The sequence below is a fragment of the Scatophagus argus genome, chromosome 2 (assembly GCF_020382885.2).
Source record: "Scatophagus argus isolate fScaArg1 chromosome 2, fScaArg1.pri, whole genome shotgun sequence".
In the NCBI taxonomy this organism is placed as follows: domain Eukaryota; kingdom Metazoa; phylum Chordata; class Actinopteri; family Scatophagidae; genus Scatophagus; species Scatophagus argus.
In genome coordinates, this window is record NC_058494.1 from 7,285,453 (window position 1) to 7,304,892 (window position 19,440).

General features: G+C 39.8%; 1 protein-coding gene across 3 annotated transcripts; it reads left to right on the forward strand.

The window, feature by feature from the left end:
- The first annotated feature begins 758 nt into the window (after positions 1-758).
- Positions 759-18,302, forward strand: slc44a2 (solute carrier family 44 member 2). 3 transcript variants are annotated; one of them, XM_046404448.1, is made up of 22 exons: positions 759-951; positions 7,230-7,278; positions 7,474-7,547; positions 8,152-8,236; positions 8,416-8,500; positions 8,614-8,733; positions 8,859-8,919; positions 9,051-9,177; positions 9,989-10,072; positions 10,406-10,518; positions 10,596-10,727; positions 10,827-10,926; positions 11,580-11,672; positions 11,974-12,058; positions 12,995-13,257; positions 13,357-13,451; positions 13,678-13,781; positions 13,862-13,935; positions 14,078-14,148; positions 14,256-14,344; positions 14,883-14,967; positions 15,218-17,404. In XM_046404448.1, exons 1-22 carry the CDS (start codon positions 915-917, stop codon positions 15,724-15,726), a joined length of 2,535 nt encoding a protein of 844 aa, XP_046260404.1. In that variant the 5' UTR covers positions 759-914; the 3' UTR covers positions 15,727-17,404. The 3 variants fall into 3 exon arrangements, with proteins under 3 accessions (XP_046260404.1, XP_046260424.1, XP_046260414.1); XM_046404468.1 differs by lacking the exon at positions 15,218-17,404 and adding an exon at positions 17,420-18,302 and having other exon boundaries at positions 763-951; XM_046404458.1 differs by lacking the exon at positions 759-951 and adding an exon at positions 5,073-5,507.
- The last annotated feature ends 1,138 nt before the right edge of the window (positions 18,303-19,440 follow it).

Below are 19,440 nucleotides of genomic sequence, written 5' to 3' on the forward strand. Positions count from 1 at the left end.
TTTACTCAGAGTGGTGGAGACTGTACTCCAATGGAGGAGGAAAGACGCACATCCTTACATAACTTTTAACCTATTACGGAATTTATCATACTAAAACTCCATTTAGTAAATCTTTTATATATGTATTTGTAATAACCGTCACTTAACAGCATTTTAAATGTGTATTTGATCAGTGTTGAGCCTTAAGGGCATACTTTCGGGTATAACCTGCTGTTTTTTGTTTGTTTGTGTTTTATAAGAATGAATCATCACATGTTGATTTTTTTTTTTTTTTTTGGAATGAAAACGCCTAACTTGCAAAGTGGTTGTAACTAAAGCTGCCAAATATATACAGTGGAGGACAGTATATTCCTGTCACGTAGCCTAGATGAAGTGTTATAAAGTGACATTCTTAAGTGAGGATTCATCTTCTGATCTTATCTTAGAGTACTGCTTTAAATTGTAGCTCAAATAGCCTACTACTACTGCGTTCTTTTATTTACAAGGTGTATTTTCTCACACATGCATGCCCTCATAAAGTTAAAACACACAATTTAATTTATGGCTCTCTGATTTAATCTTATGAGGAGGAAGCCGGTAATTTTAAACGTATTTCTAGACGCATTATGTCCATTAGAAACACATGAGTCTTCCCAAACTGTAGACATTCCATTGAAGTCGCGGCGAGTCAAATGAGTTTCTCCCGCTCAGGCGCACTCTTATTGGTTGTCGCATCTGTCAGTTATCATGCTCGGCTCTCTCATTGGCTGTCTGTCCTCTCCGTTAGCCTGGAATGCGCCGTTTGGTCCGGGATGGTCTCTGTCTGTGGCTGTAGCAGCCAGCCGATGTTATTGATGGTTTTTTCCTCAACATTTCCATGGTAACTGTCCTGTCTAAGGTCTGATAAGCCGCGAACAGCTGAGCAGTGTGTGAGAATGGAGCTGGAGGAAAAAAAACCGGACCCTAAATACGGTAAGAATCTAAACGCTTTCTCCTCGATCTTTGCTTTTTTCTTTAAAGGGCGAAGAAATGGAAACAATGACTGCAGGAGATGGGAGGGTGTGGACCTCATGGGTCTTATGCAGATCTAATCTCCGGTTTAATCTCAGACAGTTTGTATTCAAATAGTCTTAGATAATTTTTTTAAATTGACGATACACCGTGAAAGAAGGCACAATGGTGTAAATGGGTGATTGTATTTGGCTGGATTGCCCTATTGTAACATGTTGTATTAGAAACCAAATATAGCATAGAGTGACACCTAAACCTACAGAGCTCAGCCGAGTCATTAATTGTTGATATATGGCTTAATGATACTGATAAAGGAGGCTGATAATGAAAAGTAGGCTGTCATTCATCCAACCAAGGCTTGTCTCGTATTGTACTAATATTATATTACCTTCATATTCAGATTGTGCAGTACTGCAGGAACACACAAAATAAGCCACAGAGGAGGAGTGGACAGTAGGCTTTATTGTTGGTTTATTGTGTGCTCCCCTGGTTTCAAAAACCATTTGTTGTTTTGTAGATTGGCACATGGTCATTTCACCCGTTTTCCAGATGCACACAGATACTCACACAAACATACAAACACATACACTTCACTGATATTAATTGCTTTCATACGCACTGATTTTTTTTTTTGCATGCACATATTATGGAAAACCCATCCTCTATACCACCCAAAGACATGACTCATCACTGATTATTATGTGTGACACACATGCATTTTCTCCACTGAGCAGGAACCTAGCAGCCCACAGTAGCCTGGTGTGGTTTCCTTGTGTCTGGGCTGGGTTGTTGTTGTTCCTATGGACTGATGAGTCATGAAGTTTTTGGAACGAGTGTTATTCTTGCTTTAATACCCCATGTCAGTGTTGTTACATGAGAGGACTGCTCAAAAGCATGCCACAGTCTTCACACTGGTATTCAAATGGAGAGCCAACGCTGATGCTGTCTGACTGTGGAGTTGTTCCTTCTTTCACAATGTAAGAAGCTCCCAGGCTGCAGCCCACACCCACTATGTAAAGTGCACATCCTCAATCCATGAAGCTCACATTCTGGAGCATTTCCTTGTTGCTTTCCTTTCACCATGTAAACAGCTATTTGTCTTTGGCACCCCTCCCCCAGGAAGGCTAAAAGGTCAAAAACCACAGCCCTTTTAAACGAAGATAAAGGTTTATACGATTCAAATGCACAATACACATTCCAGCTCACCAGTCTTCTTGAAAAGCAGTTTTTATCAGCATGGTTTGACCTGTGAGCAGTCACCGGTTGCGTACTACTACATTTTCCTCCCCGTCTAGGTGTGCATTCAGTCAGGCAGGCTGCAGCCTGCATTGCCTGGACTCTGTTCAGCCTTGTCTGCTTAACCCACTCAGCAGACACAGACAAGAGGCTTCCAGTCATTATTGGGCTGGCAAACACTCAGATGCATTACCACACACACTACATGTGCACACATATGCAGAGCACGCACATAGAAACATTGCTGCTAAATGTTTCAAAATGAATGGTTGTTATGTGTAACAAACTGTTGCTGTTTGATCCAAGCAGTTTCTCCGAGGAGTGAAGAGAGGAGATGATCTGAGCCAGTGGTTGTCAGTTTTGAAGTATTTAGCTCTGCAAAATGAGGCTTTAATGTGTTTTCTCCTTTCCTTTTAGGAGAATGTAGGCCAGTGGCCTCGTTAGTAGTTATCAGAGGGTCATATTTTTGAAGCAGTAGCAGCTATTAGATATAGCAGTGAAACAGTTTATCAAGTCAAGCCCCATGTATTAATCAACTTTATCTACATGCTCTAAATAGAAATATAAGTGCACTCATAATGTCTTCTCACACATATAGACCTCATGTGCGCGTACACACACACACACACAACCACAGTGCACACTAACCCATTAAGGTAGCCAGGGAAAGGTTCATTTGATAACCCCTCTGGGCCTATTAGTGACTCACATTGGTCGTGACATCACCACTTCCTTTAACACATGCATGCACACACACACACACACTCATGCACACGCATACACACAATTGAGGTGACTAAAAAAGAAATCATGTTATTCACAGAAGCAGACTGTCTTATTCCATTGTTAGCATTCTCATTTGTTTCCATTCAATCTTCAAACTTTTTCATGATTTTACTACAGTAAAGTCTGGGGGATGTTTTTAAGTCCATGTGCACCTGACTGCAGACTGAGATTGTCTGGTAAGCTTTGTTGGTTTTGACTATCAGGGCCCCTGGAGTATGTAATGAGCTACCCGTGGGCCCCATGGTAGTCATATGAGAACATGAGAACATTTACACCTTTCAAAAAAAAAATCTCTTAATGTTGGTACACTCATGAGATTAACATCAGTAAACTACTATCACATTCATTTATCCACTTAGATAAACAAACAAGACCATTTACAACACATTTGGCACCATTTAAACAGCAAATCTGCCGGAATGCTTTTCAGCACAATCAGCGATTGTTACATGGCACAAAACAGGCAGCTCTAATGGAGCTGTGTCTCTCACACTCACAGATGGTCCTGCAAATGAAAGGCGGATGGAAAAATCACTTTCAGTGTTCATCCTCTGGAGTAAAGAGAAAGAGGAAATGTATACATACAAAGAGATGGCAGGAAGAGGGAGTCAGACCAAAAAGCAACAGCAAACCCTTTTAACTTTTTATGTAAATAATTGTAAAAAACAATCTGTAAAAACCCTGTTTCTAACTGCTGCCAGGACACTCTAATGCAACTCTCATGAGGTGGTGTAAATTTATAGGGCGAGAGTGACCTCTAATATTAATAATACTGTTATTAGTATTACCGTAAAGCCAAGTCAGTAGAAACTGATATTATTTACCTCTTTCAGTTGAGTTTGCTGGTCAGTTAGTAACAAGAAACAGTACAGAAACACGAAAGACATATCTGAGATAATTTTGAAACAGCGTCTCCATAACATAGTTTGTATATCTGAATGTATTTAAACTAAAGGGATGTTTATCAGAAACTGTTTTTCATCTGCATATATCTGCATATAATCAACAACATATACTGGTAATTCTCATATTCCTTTATTTAAAGAACATTTGACATTTTGTTGACATATGCTATGTTGTTGATGAAAGTTAAATGCAAAGACCGGTAGCAGTCTCATCTTAGTATGCTAAGTATGAACATACTGATAGCTAATTACCTTGGCATAGCATAAACACTGGAAACAGAGGGAAACAGCTATGTTTAAAGATAACAAAACCATCTATGAACACCTCTAAGGCTCAATAATTAATATGCCTTATCTCATTTGTATTAAATGCCATTTTTACACTTTGGGGGTTTTTTTTGTATAGATTAATCTAATAAGATAAAATTTGTTGATTAGTGAGCTTCAGGTGAGCTGGTGGGAAAATCTTGTTATCTTTGGACAGAACCAGGCTACCTGTGTCTCTGTTCCATCCTTCATGCTAAGCTAATCTTCTCCTACATTTAACTGACAGATAGGACAGTGATATCTCTCAGCACTCTCAGCAAGAAACCAAATTAAGTGCATTTCTCCAAATTTTCTCCAATTTCTCCAAACTATTCCTTGTTAACTGAGCCTCAGAAATTCAGGTTAAGGAAACTGTTTCATAACGAGAACAATTTGCAAGGACATGACACTGTGTATGCAACTGAAACATGTATGAGGTCAATAGTTAGTATTGTATTTCATGCTATGCTGACAGTCTGTCACATGGCAGCAGAAGTGGGCACACCAGACATGGCATGTGCCACCAGAGAACATGTAGGATGGCCTTATCTCTGATTTCCAATCCAGTTCATTGCCTTGTCTTTGTCACACACAGTGCATCATAACCAAATCATTGTCTTAACAATGCATGGAACAGTTTTGACAAATCTTTGTTCATTGTTTAGGGAGTAAGTCATGTGAAGTCTGATTATATTGGCTCTAGGAGGTGGGGGTGGGGCGTGGTCAAAGTGCTGTGACGAGCTGGAAAATGCTGCTTTAAGCAGGAGGCTTCCTTTAAGTAACAGGAAGCTGAGAAAACATGTGATGATGCAGCTCCTCTGCAGGCGGTTTCGCTCTTTAAAAGAGCTATAACGTGGAAATGGTGAACCCGCGTCGATTCAGCGGAGTCAAAGCCCAAAATAACTGCTATGATGCTAGAGTGAAAGAACATGTTTGTGTAATCAGATGGTTTTAGGCAGTTTTGGCAATGGCAGGTTCACAGGCATCAGGTCTTTGTTGCTGTTGCTGCTACTTTCTCAATTCCCCCTTCATTACTGTTTTTGCTGCAATTCCCCTGACAATGTTGGAGCCAAGAGAGGTACCAGAGAAAGAGGGAGTAGGAGGTTGAAGCCAGAGCTTTGAATACACTGAAAGGAGGAAGTGAAGAGTTAGATGTTGAAGGATCCAGACTTCATACAGGAAGAAGACACAACGAACACAACCGCTACGCACAACACAGAAAAACCTTCCATGACAGAAACTGTGAGAGAAATAACGGCGGGATGACAAAATACGCAAGACAAGGTACTGTAACAGTCTGCCCCAGCTGGATTTATGATGGACTTAAGGCTCATTTGTGGCTGAATGTGTTGGTGACGTTATTCAACTGTGTAAGATAGACTTCAGCTGCACTGACTAATGGCTCGTGTATAGGCCATTTGTTTTGACAACTACTAACATTTTACAGACAGCAAACATATGGCACTTTAAAATAAAAAGTCCAGGGAGACCTTTGTGGTGGTGCCAATTGTGTCTCTGCACTGTGTGGACAGAGAGTGTGCTGTGTGTGTGTCTGTGAGTGCATTATCAGTTTGTGGTGTTTCGGGCACACTCAGACATACAGCCTCCCAATTTGCAGCTGTAGCAGAGCTTGAAGAACAGTTTAATGCAACTTTGATGTGTGAATCGTCACAAAGACTGTGGTACACAGTAACAGTAATATGACAAGATGTGCATTATCTCATAGTCTAGTCATTTAACAACAGGATGTTGGCAGAGGAGGTGGCATTTACTGATTTCCTGCATAAACATATGTCAAGGTGAAATTTGACTGTCTAAAAATGGCCGTGGAGCACATTCATACTCGCCGTTGTTTGAAAATGTCAGCATTAGCTCACGATGATGTCATTCTAGGCAGAGTGGGCGCGGTGGATGTTACTCTTTTGCTGTGTCGGAGGTGTTTCCATGACGGCTAGTGATGTCCACAGGGAGCTCACCATCGCTGGGGAGCCATTTTGTGGGTTGCTAAGCATGACGGTCAGACAGAAGAATCCTTTTGTTCTGGAGACGGTCTTGTCTCTGGCAATACACAGACTTATGCATAATATATTGTACTCATGTGCCTTCTATGTGTGCAGTGCTCTTTTTGTGCACACATACATTGAACTTATCCACACACTGTACTGTAGATACTGATAAAGTATTAATAATTTTAAATATTGTCTAAATTATTGGCAGAAATGCTGGTTCTCTGTGATGAGTCAAGAAGTTATATATTAATGTGTGTAATCTGTTTCATTAAACATGACCTGAAACTAATTCATAACACAGTTTCAGTTTTAACTTAATCATCAGAAGTAATTAGATTAGATTAGACTAATCATATTTTATTAGTTTAAGCTAATATATGCAACTGTGATTGTGAAGCTGTATAACATTACAGTTCCATAGTCATAAATCTTCAATCACATACTAATCTGTAGTGCTATGGTCATTTTTACACGTGTACACTTAGTATGTTAGGAGCCATCAGCAATTATTGTAATATTATTATTATTCAGTGGAATTTTTTCATGACGGTATTGTTTTGATCATTGCACAAAATTGAATGTTCCAAATGATGTGAATGTTCAAAGTTTAATTAGATACTAAAACATATATTGTTTATAAAAGATATATTACAATATTACATAAATATGACTATTAATACTGTGATTGTAATTTCAAAATCACTAATAGCAACCAAGGGATTCAGATATTGTTGTTGGCAGTGTGATGGGTGACCTGTGTTTATTTAATTGCTAGTTAACTGATCTGAGTTCAGGTTTTCACTGAGAGCTCATGACTGTAAGTGGTTAGTGGTGAGATGAAAGAGTATATGAAGTGAAACTACTAGTTCTCTATTTATTTGCCTTAATGTGTGTGTTCCAATCTCATCAAAATGTAGAATTCACAAGTCACATCTTCAACATGCTCGAGTTTGCAGAGTGAGACACTGACAGGCCTTTTGTCTCTTTTAACCCTCAGGGGAGTCCAGGAAGTTTGACCCAAACTTCAAAGGACCTATTCACAACAGGTGAGACGTCTGCTTCACTGTTTCACATCACATCATTTGTCTTTGTAAAGTGTCCTTGAGTTTTGAGAAAGGCGCTTAGAAATTTTTTTTATTATTGTTGTTGTTATTATTATTATTATTATTATCATCACTGATCATGATTTGTTTCATCCTTTAATGTAAGACACCAGTAACAATTTTCTGCTTTGCTCTCAGGGGCTGCACAGATATCCTCTGCTGTATTCTCTTCATCGTAGCCTTGTTGGGTTACTTTGCTGTGGGTATCCTCGGTAAGACTAGTCAATATGACTCACGTCCAGTACAACATGGTTTGTTTGGTTGTTTGTGAGTTCATCAGGGTGGTGTATAAGGCTGCTCGCAGCTTCCTTATGTCCAGTGAGTTCAACATACAGCAGGTACTAAGTACAACACTTGTAGATAAAAAAAAGAGAAATATAAATGATTTGACAAATCATGAAACGTACATGAACATTAAGAAGTAAATGCTGTTTTTTGTTGACCTGCTGGGCCCCCCTGAAATATAAAATAAAATATAAGTGTTACATTTTTTCTTTACTTTACTTTCTTTACTTATTTAAGACATAAATAATTAATTAAGATTCTTTGTCAGAATCCAAACCTTTCCCCAACTCTTTGCTACTGTATGAGCAGAGGCTGGAGTTTTATTTAAATGTCACATATTGCCATCAAAGAGTTAATTCATACATCTGAGACTGCAAATTACTGGAGACTTCAGTTCAATTCATTTAGTGTTAATTTGAGTATCTGGTGATGTGCAAGAGCAGGATGTGCAACTTTGCATTTTGAATATTTAGTGTCATTTGGTCTAATGTCCATCTTTGTTCTGAATGATTTAAATTCTTCCCTGTGCAGCCTGGTCTCAGGGTGACCCCAGGAAAGTGATCTACCCCACAGACAGCAGGGGGCAGTTCTGCGGACAAGCTGGAACATCTTTGGAGTGAGTCACCTGACAATACGAACATGTCTACACGTGTACTTAGAAACCTTTCACATACAGACCACCTTGTGTATTTCTGATAATGATGCGTGTTACTATAATCTGACACTCATCATTTGAAACATTTGTTTGTGATATATGCCTAGTAATAGTCTTATTTTACTGTTCTTGTGCAACAGGAAGAAGCCTCTTCTATTCTACTTCAACATCCTGAAATGTGCCAGTCCTCTGGTGCTACTGGAATTCCAGTGTCCCACCACACAGGTCAGAGGCAATATCTTATTTATCTTACTTATCTTTCATGTTCATTGCAACATTTTATTCCTTTCTAACAAGCAAATTAACTGTCATGATTGGTTGTTGTTGTTTGTGTCCAGTTATGTGTGGAAAGCTGTCCTGACAGGCATATGACATTGGTGAAAGCCAAGTTAGGTAACAAAGAAGACCATGAATACTACAAACAATACTGCAAGGAAGGAGTGGATTTTGCCAAACTGGTAAGTGTTCAAATAAGTTGATTATTCACATTTTATACATACTTAAAGTGATGCTGTGAAATGTACTTTACGTTACTACAAATAAGTACATTGAAAGTTGTTACATTATTTGTATAATATTTCAGAGTCCTCCTGAGATCCTGAGGGATGCCTTGTGTCCAGCCATGGTGATGCCCAGTAAACCCTGTAAGTGAGCAGCTTGTTTTTCTAAACTTAACACTTTTTCTCCATGCTACAAGCTGCTGTGTCTGTAGGTGTCTAGTCTCTGTGTGATACAGTAACTAATAGATCCATATAAACATCTCCTTCTTCCACAGTCACACGTCGCTGCCTTCCTGCCTTGGGAACGTTGAAAGGCGGCGTGGTGGTGGTGGGCAATGAGACCACATTTGATGCTGGACAGGGCGTCAATATCAATGCCACAGATGTGCTGGAGGCATCCAAGTGAGTCATACTGAGTCATAGTGTGGCAACATGTTTACACCAAATGTGCTTATTAATCACTTTGTGTTGCAAAATTTCAAAACTGTTTGATTAATCATATTAAGCATATTACCCCAGCTCTAAAAATTATAAACAAGCTCTGTAATGGCAACAAATGGTCATAAAATGTAGGAAATTTGTGACCTCAAAGCTAGATGTGGACATTTATGTTACTTTTTTGATATTTTCAAACGATTATTTGAATAATGAAAATGTTTTATTAAGAAATTATTCAGTTAAATTGAAAATAATCCTTGCTATTAAGTCAAAGATAAAATGTTACGTGCTTAAATGAACCAGTTCAGGCTTGACGCTATCAACGCACATTTTGCTATGCTGTGTCAGTAGCAGACTGCTATCATATCACATCCCCATCACATCTCACTATACTGATTTCCACGTCCTATTTAAAGGCTCGTATACCTCTGTACACTGATGGGTCTTTGCCACCGTGTACGCCTGCTTTGGTTCTGCTCTAATTGTATGTGCCCTGGAGGGTCTTAATGTCAGCGTTTTCTGTTGGAGTTATTCCCACTGGCGACGTCACTGTGCTTTCTGCATGTTATTTATCATGATGATGAGTATTACAGGCTGTTGTGCTGTGTTGTTACAGCAGACAACATGTCAGTGCTGGACAGAGTAAAGCCACACAGCAAAGTCAAGTTGTCTCTCATTTTAATCTGCACGACATGACTAACCTAATAAATGAATATCTTTGTAGTCAGTCACTTAATTACATATTTTATCCACTGTTTGTTTCTTTTTGTTGCAGGAAGTCAAATGTGGTTGTTGAAGCTCGCCAGGTGGCCATGAGAATCTTTGAGGATTATACTCAGTCTTGGCACTGGATTTTACTGTAAGTCCATCCACCTTCTGATGGTTACATTAACAGAACAACATTTTTGTTACATTTACAGATAAAATAACATCAGTTTGTTCATCTACACATTAACTGGCTTTTATAGCCGCTAAACAGATTCTGTCAGCCGACTCACTGTAGTAGTTGGAAAATGCACTGTTATCATGACTGTTAAATGTTTTCACTTGGTATATGAAAACCATGTGTTTAAGACCAACCTCAGGAAACTGATCATGAAAGCAACTGCAAAGATTACAGGAAAAAGTGCTTAAAGACTCTTGTTAACTGCCATGACACATGTAACACTTTGACTGTGTCCACCTTCTCCAGTGGTCTGGTGATCGCCATGGTTGTCAGCTTGATTTTCATCATCTTGCTGCGATTCTTGGCTGGTGTCATGGTCTGGGTCATGATTGTTTTGGTTATTCTCGTCATCGGATATGGTAAGCCTGTACTGATGATGAAGATATCCGCTCATTTGAAAATGAAGAACTTCTAAAGATATGAACTATTTTTTTAGGGATTTTCCACTGCTACATGGAGTTTGCGAGTCTAAAGGGAGAGCCGGGCTCAGATGTCACCATCCGTGACCTGGGCCTGCAGACGGACTTCTCTGTTTACCTGCAAATCAGACAGACCTGGCTGGCCTTCAGTACGCACAAACACACTTTCACACTTGAATACATGTTTGTATGGAATGTGTATGAATTCTGTTAATCTGATGCATTTATCACTTCATTCTGTTTTGCAGTGATCATTCTGGCTATAGTGGAAGTCATCATTATCCTGCTACTCATCTTCCTCAGGAAGAGAATCCTGATTGCCATCGCCCTTATCAAAGAAGCCAGCAGGTCAGTATGTATCTCAGTCTGGCATCATGCAGAGCCTTTCTGCTCGGTTTGTCCAGCTGAGTCAGAGAAGTGACCAGACCTCTTCACCTGTTTTAAAGCTGCCCAAATCTACATTTATACAATTACTGTGGATTAAATAACTGTGACAAACGCACAGAGAATTATCACCCAACTCTGTAGTTCCTTTTTCTATGAAACATTTAAGTGTCTTTCAACTCAGTGTTGAAACTCAAGGCCCACAATTTAACTAATTTGGTTCAGTCTCACATCTCTTAATCAACCTTGTTTGCTGCCACCACAGGCATCTATTCACAGCTATAGCCTTAATAAACTGAGCAGCGTAAGAGCCAGATGTTTCCCTGAGGAGTTGATGGACACCAAAAACGCAGTTAAAACAAGTCTGAATATTTGACTTACATTCATCAGGTGGTCAGAAACACGACTCCAAATACATGTTGCTAATGTTCTCTGTTTCTGTTGGATTTGTCTTTACTGCTTATTTTGCTGCCACAAAAGTTGAAGGAATCAGTTAATGCTACTTTAAGAGAATGCTGTTCTGCATTTCTTCGTTTGGGGAACCTTCTTGCTCCTTTTGAAGAGGACTGCTTCTGAGCTTGTTGAAAGAATGTTTTTATTACTGTCATCTTTTTCAGAGCCGTTGGGCACGTAATGTCATCACTGTTCTACCCACTGCTGACCTTTGCCCTCCTCGCCTTGGTGATTGCTTACTGGGCTATCACTGCTGTGTATCCTTTCCATTGTCCAGATGACGATCAAAAATGGTCAAAATACAAACGTGTCACTTCGTAGTTATTCACTCCTATAACCATTTTTTTCCCTTTTTGTTGCAAAAAAATCCAACTCTTGTTAAATTTCCCAAATTGTAATGATGTATCCTTCTATACTATTCATTTGTTATTTTTTCCTACTTTATCTCGTTTGTGACACAGTTTCATTAATGTAGATGTAAATGACTCTTGATTGTGACCTCTTCAGAGATATCCTCCCTTCATCAACAAAATCTCCTTGACCACTTGTTCTTCCCAGTTTCTTGTCCACATCTAATGAGCAGGTGTACAAGGTGTTCAACACTTCTGAGTGTGAGTACTCACGACAGACCTGCGACCCCAAGGTATGCTTTTAAATGTCACTACCACATTAAATTGACTTATTGAAGATGTTTGTTTGTGTGTGGATGCATATTCATGTAGTCGTGGGGACAAAAATCTGTTTACACAGTCACATTGTGAGGACACGCTTTACCTATGCGAGTCCCCGCAACATAAATCATTAAATATTAGGGTGAAGATGGCACAGTATGGGCGGCACGGTGGTGCAGTGGTTAGCACTGTCGCCTCATAGCAAGAGGGTTCCAGGTTCGAATCCCGGTCTGGGCCCTTCTATGTGGAGTTTGCATGTTCTCCCTGTGCCTGCGTGGGTTTTCTCTGGGTACTCCGGCTTCCTCCCACAATACCAAAAACATGCACATTAGGTTAATTGGCTACTCTAAATTGCCCCTAGGTGTGAGTGTGAGAGTGTGTGGTTGTCTGTCTTTGTGTGTTGGCCCTGCGATTGACTGGCGACCAGTCCAGGGTGAACCCCGCCTCTCGCCCGTAGTCAGCTGGGATAGGCTCCAGCTCCCCCGCGACCCTGACGGATAAGCGGTATAGAAAATGGATGGATGGAAGATGGCACAGTGTGGCAGTGGTTAGTACTGCTACCTTATGGCAAGAGGGATCCAGGTTCAGTCTGGGGCCTTCTGTGCAGAGTTATGCCCCCTCCCCCCCAAACCCTGATGGATAATAAGTATAGAAATGAATGGATGGTGAAGACTTGCTTTATGTTAAGGCTGAGGTTAGGGTTAGGTAAAGGTGCAGGTTTGGACTTTAAAGTTTATTGTTTTGGTTAGGTGGTCGGTAAGCCTCCAGGAAATGAATGCAAGGTTATGTAATGTCCCCACAAGTGGTGGAAACATGACTGTGTGTGTGTGAAACCTTGCACTTTTGTTGATGTTAACTGTATGAAAAACCACTTCAACAGTCTTGTGGTCTCTTTTCTCGTTCTTCAGACATTCAACAGCTCAAACATTTCGGCTCAGTGTCCTGATGCAGAGTGCTTGTTTGCTTTCTATGGTGGGGAGACACTCTACCACAAATACCTCATCCTGTTCCAGTTCTACAATGTCTTCCTCTTCTTCTGGTGTGCAAACTTTGTGACAGCCCTGGGCCAGGTCACTCTGTCAGGAGCATTTGCCTCGTATTACTGGGCCTTCAAGAAGCCTGAAGATATTCCTGCCTATCCCATCTTTGCCTCTTTGGGACGGGCCCTCCGGTTAGAGGCTGAATTTGTATTTGTATTTTACTCTACCTGTGTGACAGGATAAGTGTGTTTCATGCTTACTATTTGCTTGTGTTTCCTCCTTCTGTCCAGATACCACACAGGCTCTCTGGCTTTTGGCTCTCTGATCCTGTCTTTGGTTCAGGTCATCAGGGTCATCCTTGAGTACTTGGATCACAAGCTGAAAGGTTAGAATATTTATCTTCAGAACAGGAACGCTGACCTCCTGTGACCTACTGTCTTCATCATTAGCTGATATTTATCACTGACATTGTTTCTACGCATTTAGGATGTTGTTGTTAAACTAGTTAGACTTAAAGTTTGGTTTTGGATAGATGCATGTGTCGTGCTAGAGGTTCCTACACACAGTTTGTTTGCTCCAGTAATTGTAACAATCTTCTTATCACTTTTCAGGTGCTCAGAACAAGTTTGCTAAGTTCCTGCTGAGCTGCATGAAGTGTTGCTTCTGGTGTCTGGAGAAATGTATCAAGTTCCTTAACAGAAATGCCTACATCATGGTGAGTTCTTGTAAGTTCTTGGAGACAGGAATGCTGAGTCTGGTCAGGATTTAAAGTGGTTGTTTGTTGTTTTGCTCCAGATTGCCATCTATGGAAAAAGTTTCTGTCCCTCAGCTCGAGATGCCTTTTTCCTTCTCATGAGGAACATTATCAGGTGGGATTTTATGGAATTAATATATACAATTTTTAATTGGTTAACCACTGGACAAAAAATATCTATTCAATATTTACGCTGTTCTTAGCCTTGTTTATTTTGATACATTCTCATAATCTCTACTGTGCCCATTTCAACACAGGGTGGCTGTTTTAGATAAAGTGACTGACTTCCTGTTGTTTCTTGGGAAGCTCCTTATCGTTGGAATTGTTGGTAAGAAAAATTTTATTTTTAGACCAAAAATATCTATTCTTTAAACTGGAAGGAGATCTTTCTGGTTTTCTAGTTTAACTTCACCAACTCTTATTTTCTCTTCACAGGGATCTTTTCCTTCTTCTTCTTCTCTGGAAGAATCAAAGCGGTAGAGGAGGCGGCTCCATCTTTGAACTACTACTGGGTGCCAATACTGGTGAGAGACAGTTATATTGTTATTGATGAAGAAGACTCTAGGAGATCAGATGATGTCTTACTGCAGAAGTTATTTATTGAAAAACACTTGGTTAATGGAAGGAATCGGAACAACACAAGGCAACAGGTGCAATGTCATCTGCCTGACTTCCTCCAGAGGGTGTACATAAGTTAGGGGATTTCTCCAGTTATGGGCATGAGACTTATGTAGTCTCAAATAATTGGATATTTAGCCTAAGCATTACTTATCTCAATTTGCCCATTATCTCTGCTGCCCTGAGCCCCTCTGTTGATCTCCTTAACCAGCTACTGTCTACTCACTATCTCCTCTAAGCCTCCAGAACAGATAACAAGCAATAGACTGTAAATTGTGGAGACAGACACCCTTTGTGCAATAGGTTAAGTTGAATTAAGAGACTGAAAACTAAATATGAAGGGAAATTCTGTCACAGTTATGAATTGACTGTTTTGAGCTCGCCTGTGGGCTTTGGTGCCACAGCAAAGGTCTTGATGAACTGTATGTAATTTTCTTCACGTAGACGGTGGTAGTGGGATCCTACCTTATCGCCCATGGCTTCTTCAGCGTGTACGCCATGTGTGTGGACACACTCTTCCTATGCTTCTGTGAGTAACTTTGCAACCGCCCAGATTTCTCCTCTTCTCCCTGTGTTCAAGCACTCATTCGATGATCAGAAGCTGACATACTGGTTTCTTCTTCCTGCCATGTTTCTGACTCGTCTTCTCTTTTTCTCGTTTCTCCCTTTACGTTACTTTATTTTCACACATTCCCTTTATTTCATATTTTCATTTTCCCCTAATTTTCCATTAACCCAATGAAAAACACAAAATACGTCTTTTCTACTAATGCAAAAAGGCGAGGACTTGGAAAGAAATGATGGCTCATCTGAAAGGCCTTACTTCATGTCCCCTGAGCTGCATGACATCCTTTCCAAAACAAAAAGGCTTGAGGAAGGTGGCGATGGTGTTGAGCAGGTAGACACTACCAATCAGGTTGATGAGGTGAAGCCTGAGGAGGAGACTCCTCTTCAGCAGCAAGAAGACGGAGAGATCCAGCTGAAACAGCAGATGGTGGTCAGGCAGAACAACGAGGAGGAGCAGCCTCTGCAGTCCAAGGCGGATGCTGAAGAGCCAAAAGAGGAGAAAAGTGAAGAGCAAAATGCCAGTGAGACAGAGGAGGCGGTAAAGAAAGAAGAAGAAGGAGAAGTGAAAGTTGCTGCAGAGGAGCAGGAGTTGAAACGGGTGGAAAAGGCTGAGGAGGTGTCATCTCCGGCTGTGGAGGCTGAGAAGGAGGAGGATGGTGAAAAGAAAGAGGAAAAAGAAGAACTTCAGGAAGAAAAGGATCCATCTGCACCACAGGAGTAGATGTTGACAGTAATGTAAGGGCAAAAAACATGAGGCTTGGTAAACCTCGTAGAGAATGAAAGAACTGTGCTACAACTTTGTGATATGGACGTGTTAAATGTGCGACATGCAACAAGCTAAAATTTCAGATCGCTTGTATGTGAGAGGCGTCTAGCTGGAGAAGGTTGCGGTCGATTTGTGAAGATTGAAGCAGGTCAAAAGCCCAGTGCATCTCTGTAGCTTGAAAAAATAGCTCTCTTGTCTTGGTTTTAGAACAGTGTTGGTTTGTACATTGTGAAGATCTGTAGAACATTGTGAGTGCTGAACCTGTGCCTGATTACTGTCACTAATAGTTATTGTCTTAATCCTGGTATGCACTACAGAACCACTAAGCACCGTGTTTACAGTCAGAGCGATCACATCTCAATCGATGGTGAATCTCCTTCACGGTTTACAATAATACCAGCTGACGCCAAAATGTTACAGACATATTTGATATACTGTATGAATACTGGATCTTTCCTATGAACTTGTATATATACACAGCAGTGTATGTTTGTCATGTATTTTTTGGCTTCCGTCTTGTAAAGATCCACGCCAAGATGGGATCCCATGTATTGTATTGCCACCTACTTGCCTTGGTATTTCGGACTGGCTTTGTGTCATGTCATGACGCAGCCACGGTGACCTCTTTTCAAGACCCCAACAGTTGTTTACTGATCCCACCTGCCTCGCTCTGTCCCTATCCCCCCTCTCTCTCTCTCTCTCTCTTTTTCTCTCTCTCTTTCTCTCTCTAAGTGCTGCATGGTGTTGACATGGCCTTCTGAATGCTTGCAACTAACATCTTAAGTCTCTGGATGCTTTTGTACCTCTTTTTCATGTTTGTCACCTTGTGAAAGATGTAAGTTGTTTTTCCACTAAAGTTACTGATGACATTCCTTATTTACTGGATGTAAATCTCGATTAAAGGTGATTGTATTTAATCCTAGTAGTTCTGTTATGGGTATACACATTTTAAGGTGTTATGGTGCATGGAAGAAGGTGAGTTTTTATGTAAAAAAAAACAAAAAAAAAACAGCGAGAACTTTGATTTTGTCTTAAAGGTGCACTCCAACAATTTTATTGTCATTTTACTTGCATCTCAGAGTGCTATTCAGCTTGTAAGGCAATTACTGTATTGTTTTCTAAGGTTCTGTTGACATAATTTGATTAATCCTATGTTGGGTTAAGGAATATAAATTTTTCATGTAATGCCTGTGTTACACACTAGTGGTCCTGGAATTTAAAAGGTGTTGACTTTTGCTAAGGAATATATCACATTATGGGAAGTGTAGTATTGTATGTTTTTGTACCTTGGCCTACATTAAAAATAAAATCTAAAATCATCTGCTGCATTGATTTGGAGCAGCAGCCTGTCAGACTGGTGACCAATTAAAGTCAAACACTGTCTGCTTACTCCAGGACCCTGTGACATCACTGATGGGTCTAGTAAAACAAAGCAAACTTCTGACCACAGCCAATATATGAAGTGCAATATGAAATTGCTGGAGTGCCCAGTGTGATTCTGGATCAGCTGAAAGTCAAACTGATATGTAATAATGTTTATATATTATAATACATATAATAAATGAATCCCAGAACAGTTCATTTGCTGCTCAGTGTTAGCTTGATTTTGGAAAAATGTTGTCCTCAACTGCTTCTGTCCATGTCACAGTGGAGGACCTGGAGCGCAACGATGGATCAGCAGAGAGGCCGTATTTCATGTCACAGAACCTGCTCTCCCTCCTGAACAAGTCCAATGAAGCACCCAAATCCGTAGATTAAGTCACAGCTTTATGTGTGTGTGTGTGTGTGTGTGTTTTTAAAGGAACCAGAACGAAAGGAGGAATTCCATTGCCATCTCCTACATTATGTATGTTTGTGCCTTGCTGCCAAATGAGATTTATTTGTGTTGTCTGAATGTTTACTGATCCTTTGTATTTTGTTACAAAGCCTTGAGCCCGTTGTCTGTCTGAGCTCTACCAACAAGGGTGACTTTATTACAGAAACAGCATGTGAGTTTGAGTTACAGATGATAATTGTAGTTAATTTAAGCATCAGTTTGCCTTAAAAGCTAAAGTTTTTGTTTTCATTGTACAATTTGGTCTTTTTGACACTTTTGTGTTTATTTTGTAATGTGATTATTGTTGAAACATTGAAGGGTCCAGTGTCTTTCAGTGAGATCTCCACTTTATGGCAGATGTACCCTGCTGATACTTGAGTAAGGCTGTGTTTGATCAGTTTAGCTAAGCATATTGCACTGTTTGAAATTAATTCATAAAGCAAAGTAGCTAAACTGCAGGTGATTAAAAGCTTAGTACATTACTCAGAGTAAGCAGAGCTTACAAATGACCCAAGTGGTTTAAGTTGGATTTGCAGTCTTTATTTTTTAATACCTCTTTTGTTCATACTCTCCACTGAATATCATATAACATATTCTTAATTAATGTGCAAATTGTGAGTTTGTACATTGTACAAGTTTTACATTAACTCTCATTTTGATGTAAACTAATAAAAGTTTGAATTTCCATATCAGTGCTCAAAGGGAAAGAAAGCCATTGGTTCTTAGGTTTATTTGAGTACAATTACAAGTAGAATATTCTTTGTTTTCATCGCTGTTGTCCATCATAGGGGAATTGTGTGATAATACTGACAAACAACATTTAAACTATACAATAAATTAAAACTGTGCAAAAAAGTACAATTTGAAATACATTACATATACAAAAATATCCAGACACTACTCTTTATGGGGCTGTTTTTCAGGGGTTGGGCTTGTTCCCTGACTTCCAGTGAAGGGAAACCTTAATGCTTCAGCATACCAAGACATTTTGGACAAAGCTAGGCTTCCAACTTTGTGGCAACAGTTTGGGGAAGACCCTTTGCTATTCCAGTATGACTGCACCAAGCACTAAGCAAAGTCCATAAAGATATGGTTGGATGAGTTTGGTGTGGAAGAACTTGACTGGCCCACACAGAGCCCTGACCTCAACCCCATACGACACCTTTGGGATGAACTGGAACGGATATTGTGAGCCAGGCCTTTTGGTCCAACTTCAGTGTCTGACCTCACAAATGATCTACTGCATGAATGGGCAGAAAATTCCCACAGAAACACTCCAGAATCTTGTGTAAAGTCTTTCCAGAAGAGTGGAAGCTGTTATAGCTGCAAAGCTGTCTGTGCTTTTAGAATACAATATCAATATAAAGTTCCTGTTGGTGTGAAGATCAGGTAGCCCAATACTTCTGTCTATGAGAGTTGAATAGAGCATTTTTATATCTATTCATTAATTTCTTTGAAGAATCATGCCACAATTTATAAACGTTCAAACATGTACTCTATGCAGTTACATCACAAATATAGTGCAGGTATGAAATCAGCTAAATGGTAACGGTTGATATGCAATAGGGTAGACATGCAATTTTGTATATAGATAGATAGACAGATATTTTATTGATCCCGAGGGAAATTCAAGCAAATATACAAATGGAAGCTTTTATTCATAACTTTTTTTTTACAGTAGTAGCATACTTGGTAGTTTTTGACATTTTGTGATGTTTCTAAAAGAAAAAAATTTAAAATTTTGTAACTAAGAGCAGCTATGCAGTGAATATATTTTTTATGAAAACACATGACATATAACATATATAAATTGACATATAAATGCACATGTAAATGACATTTAAATTATACTG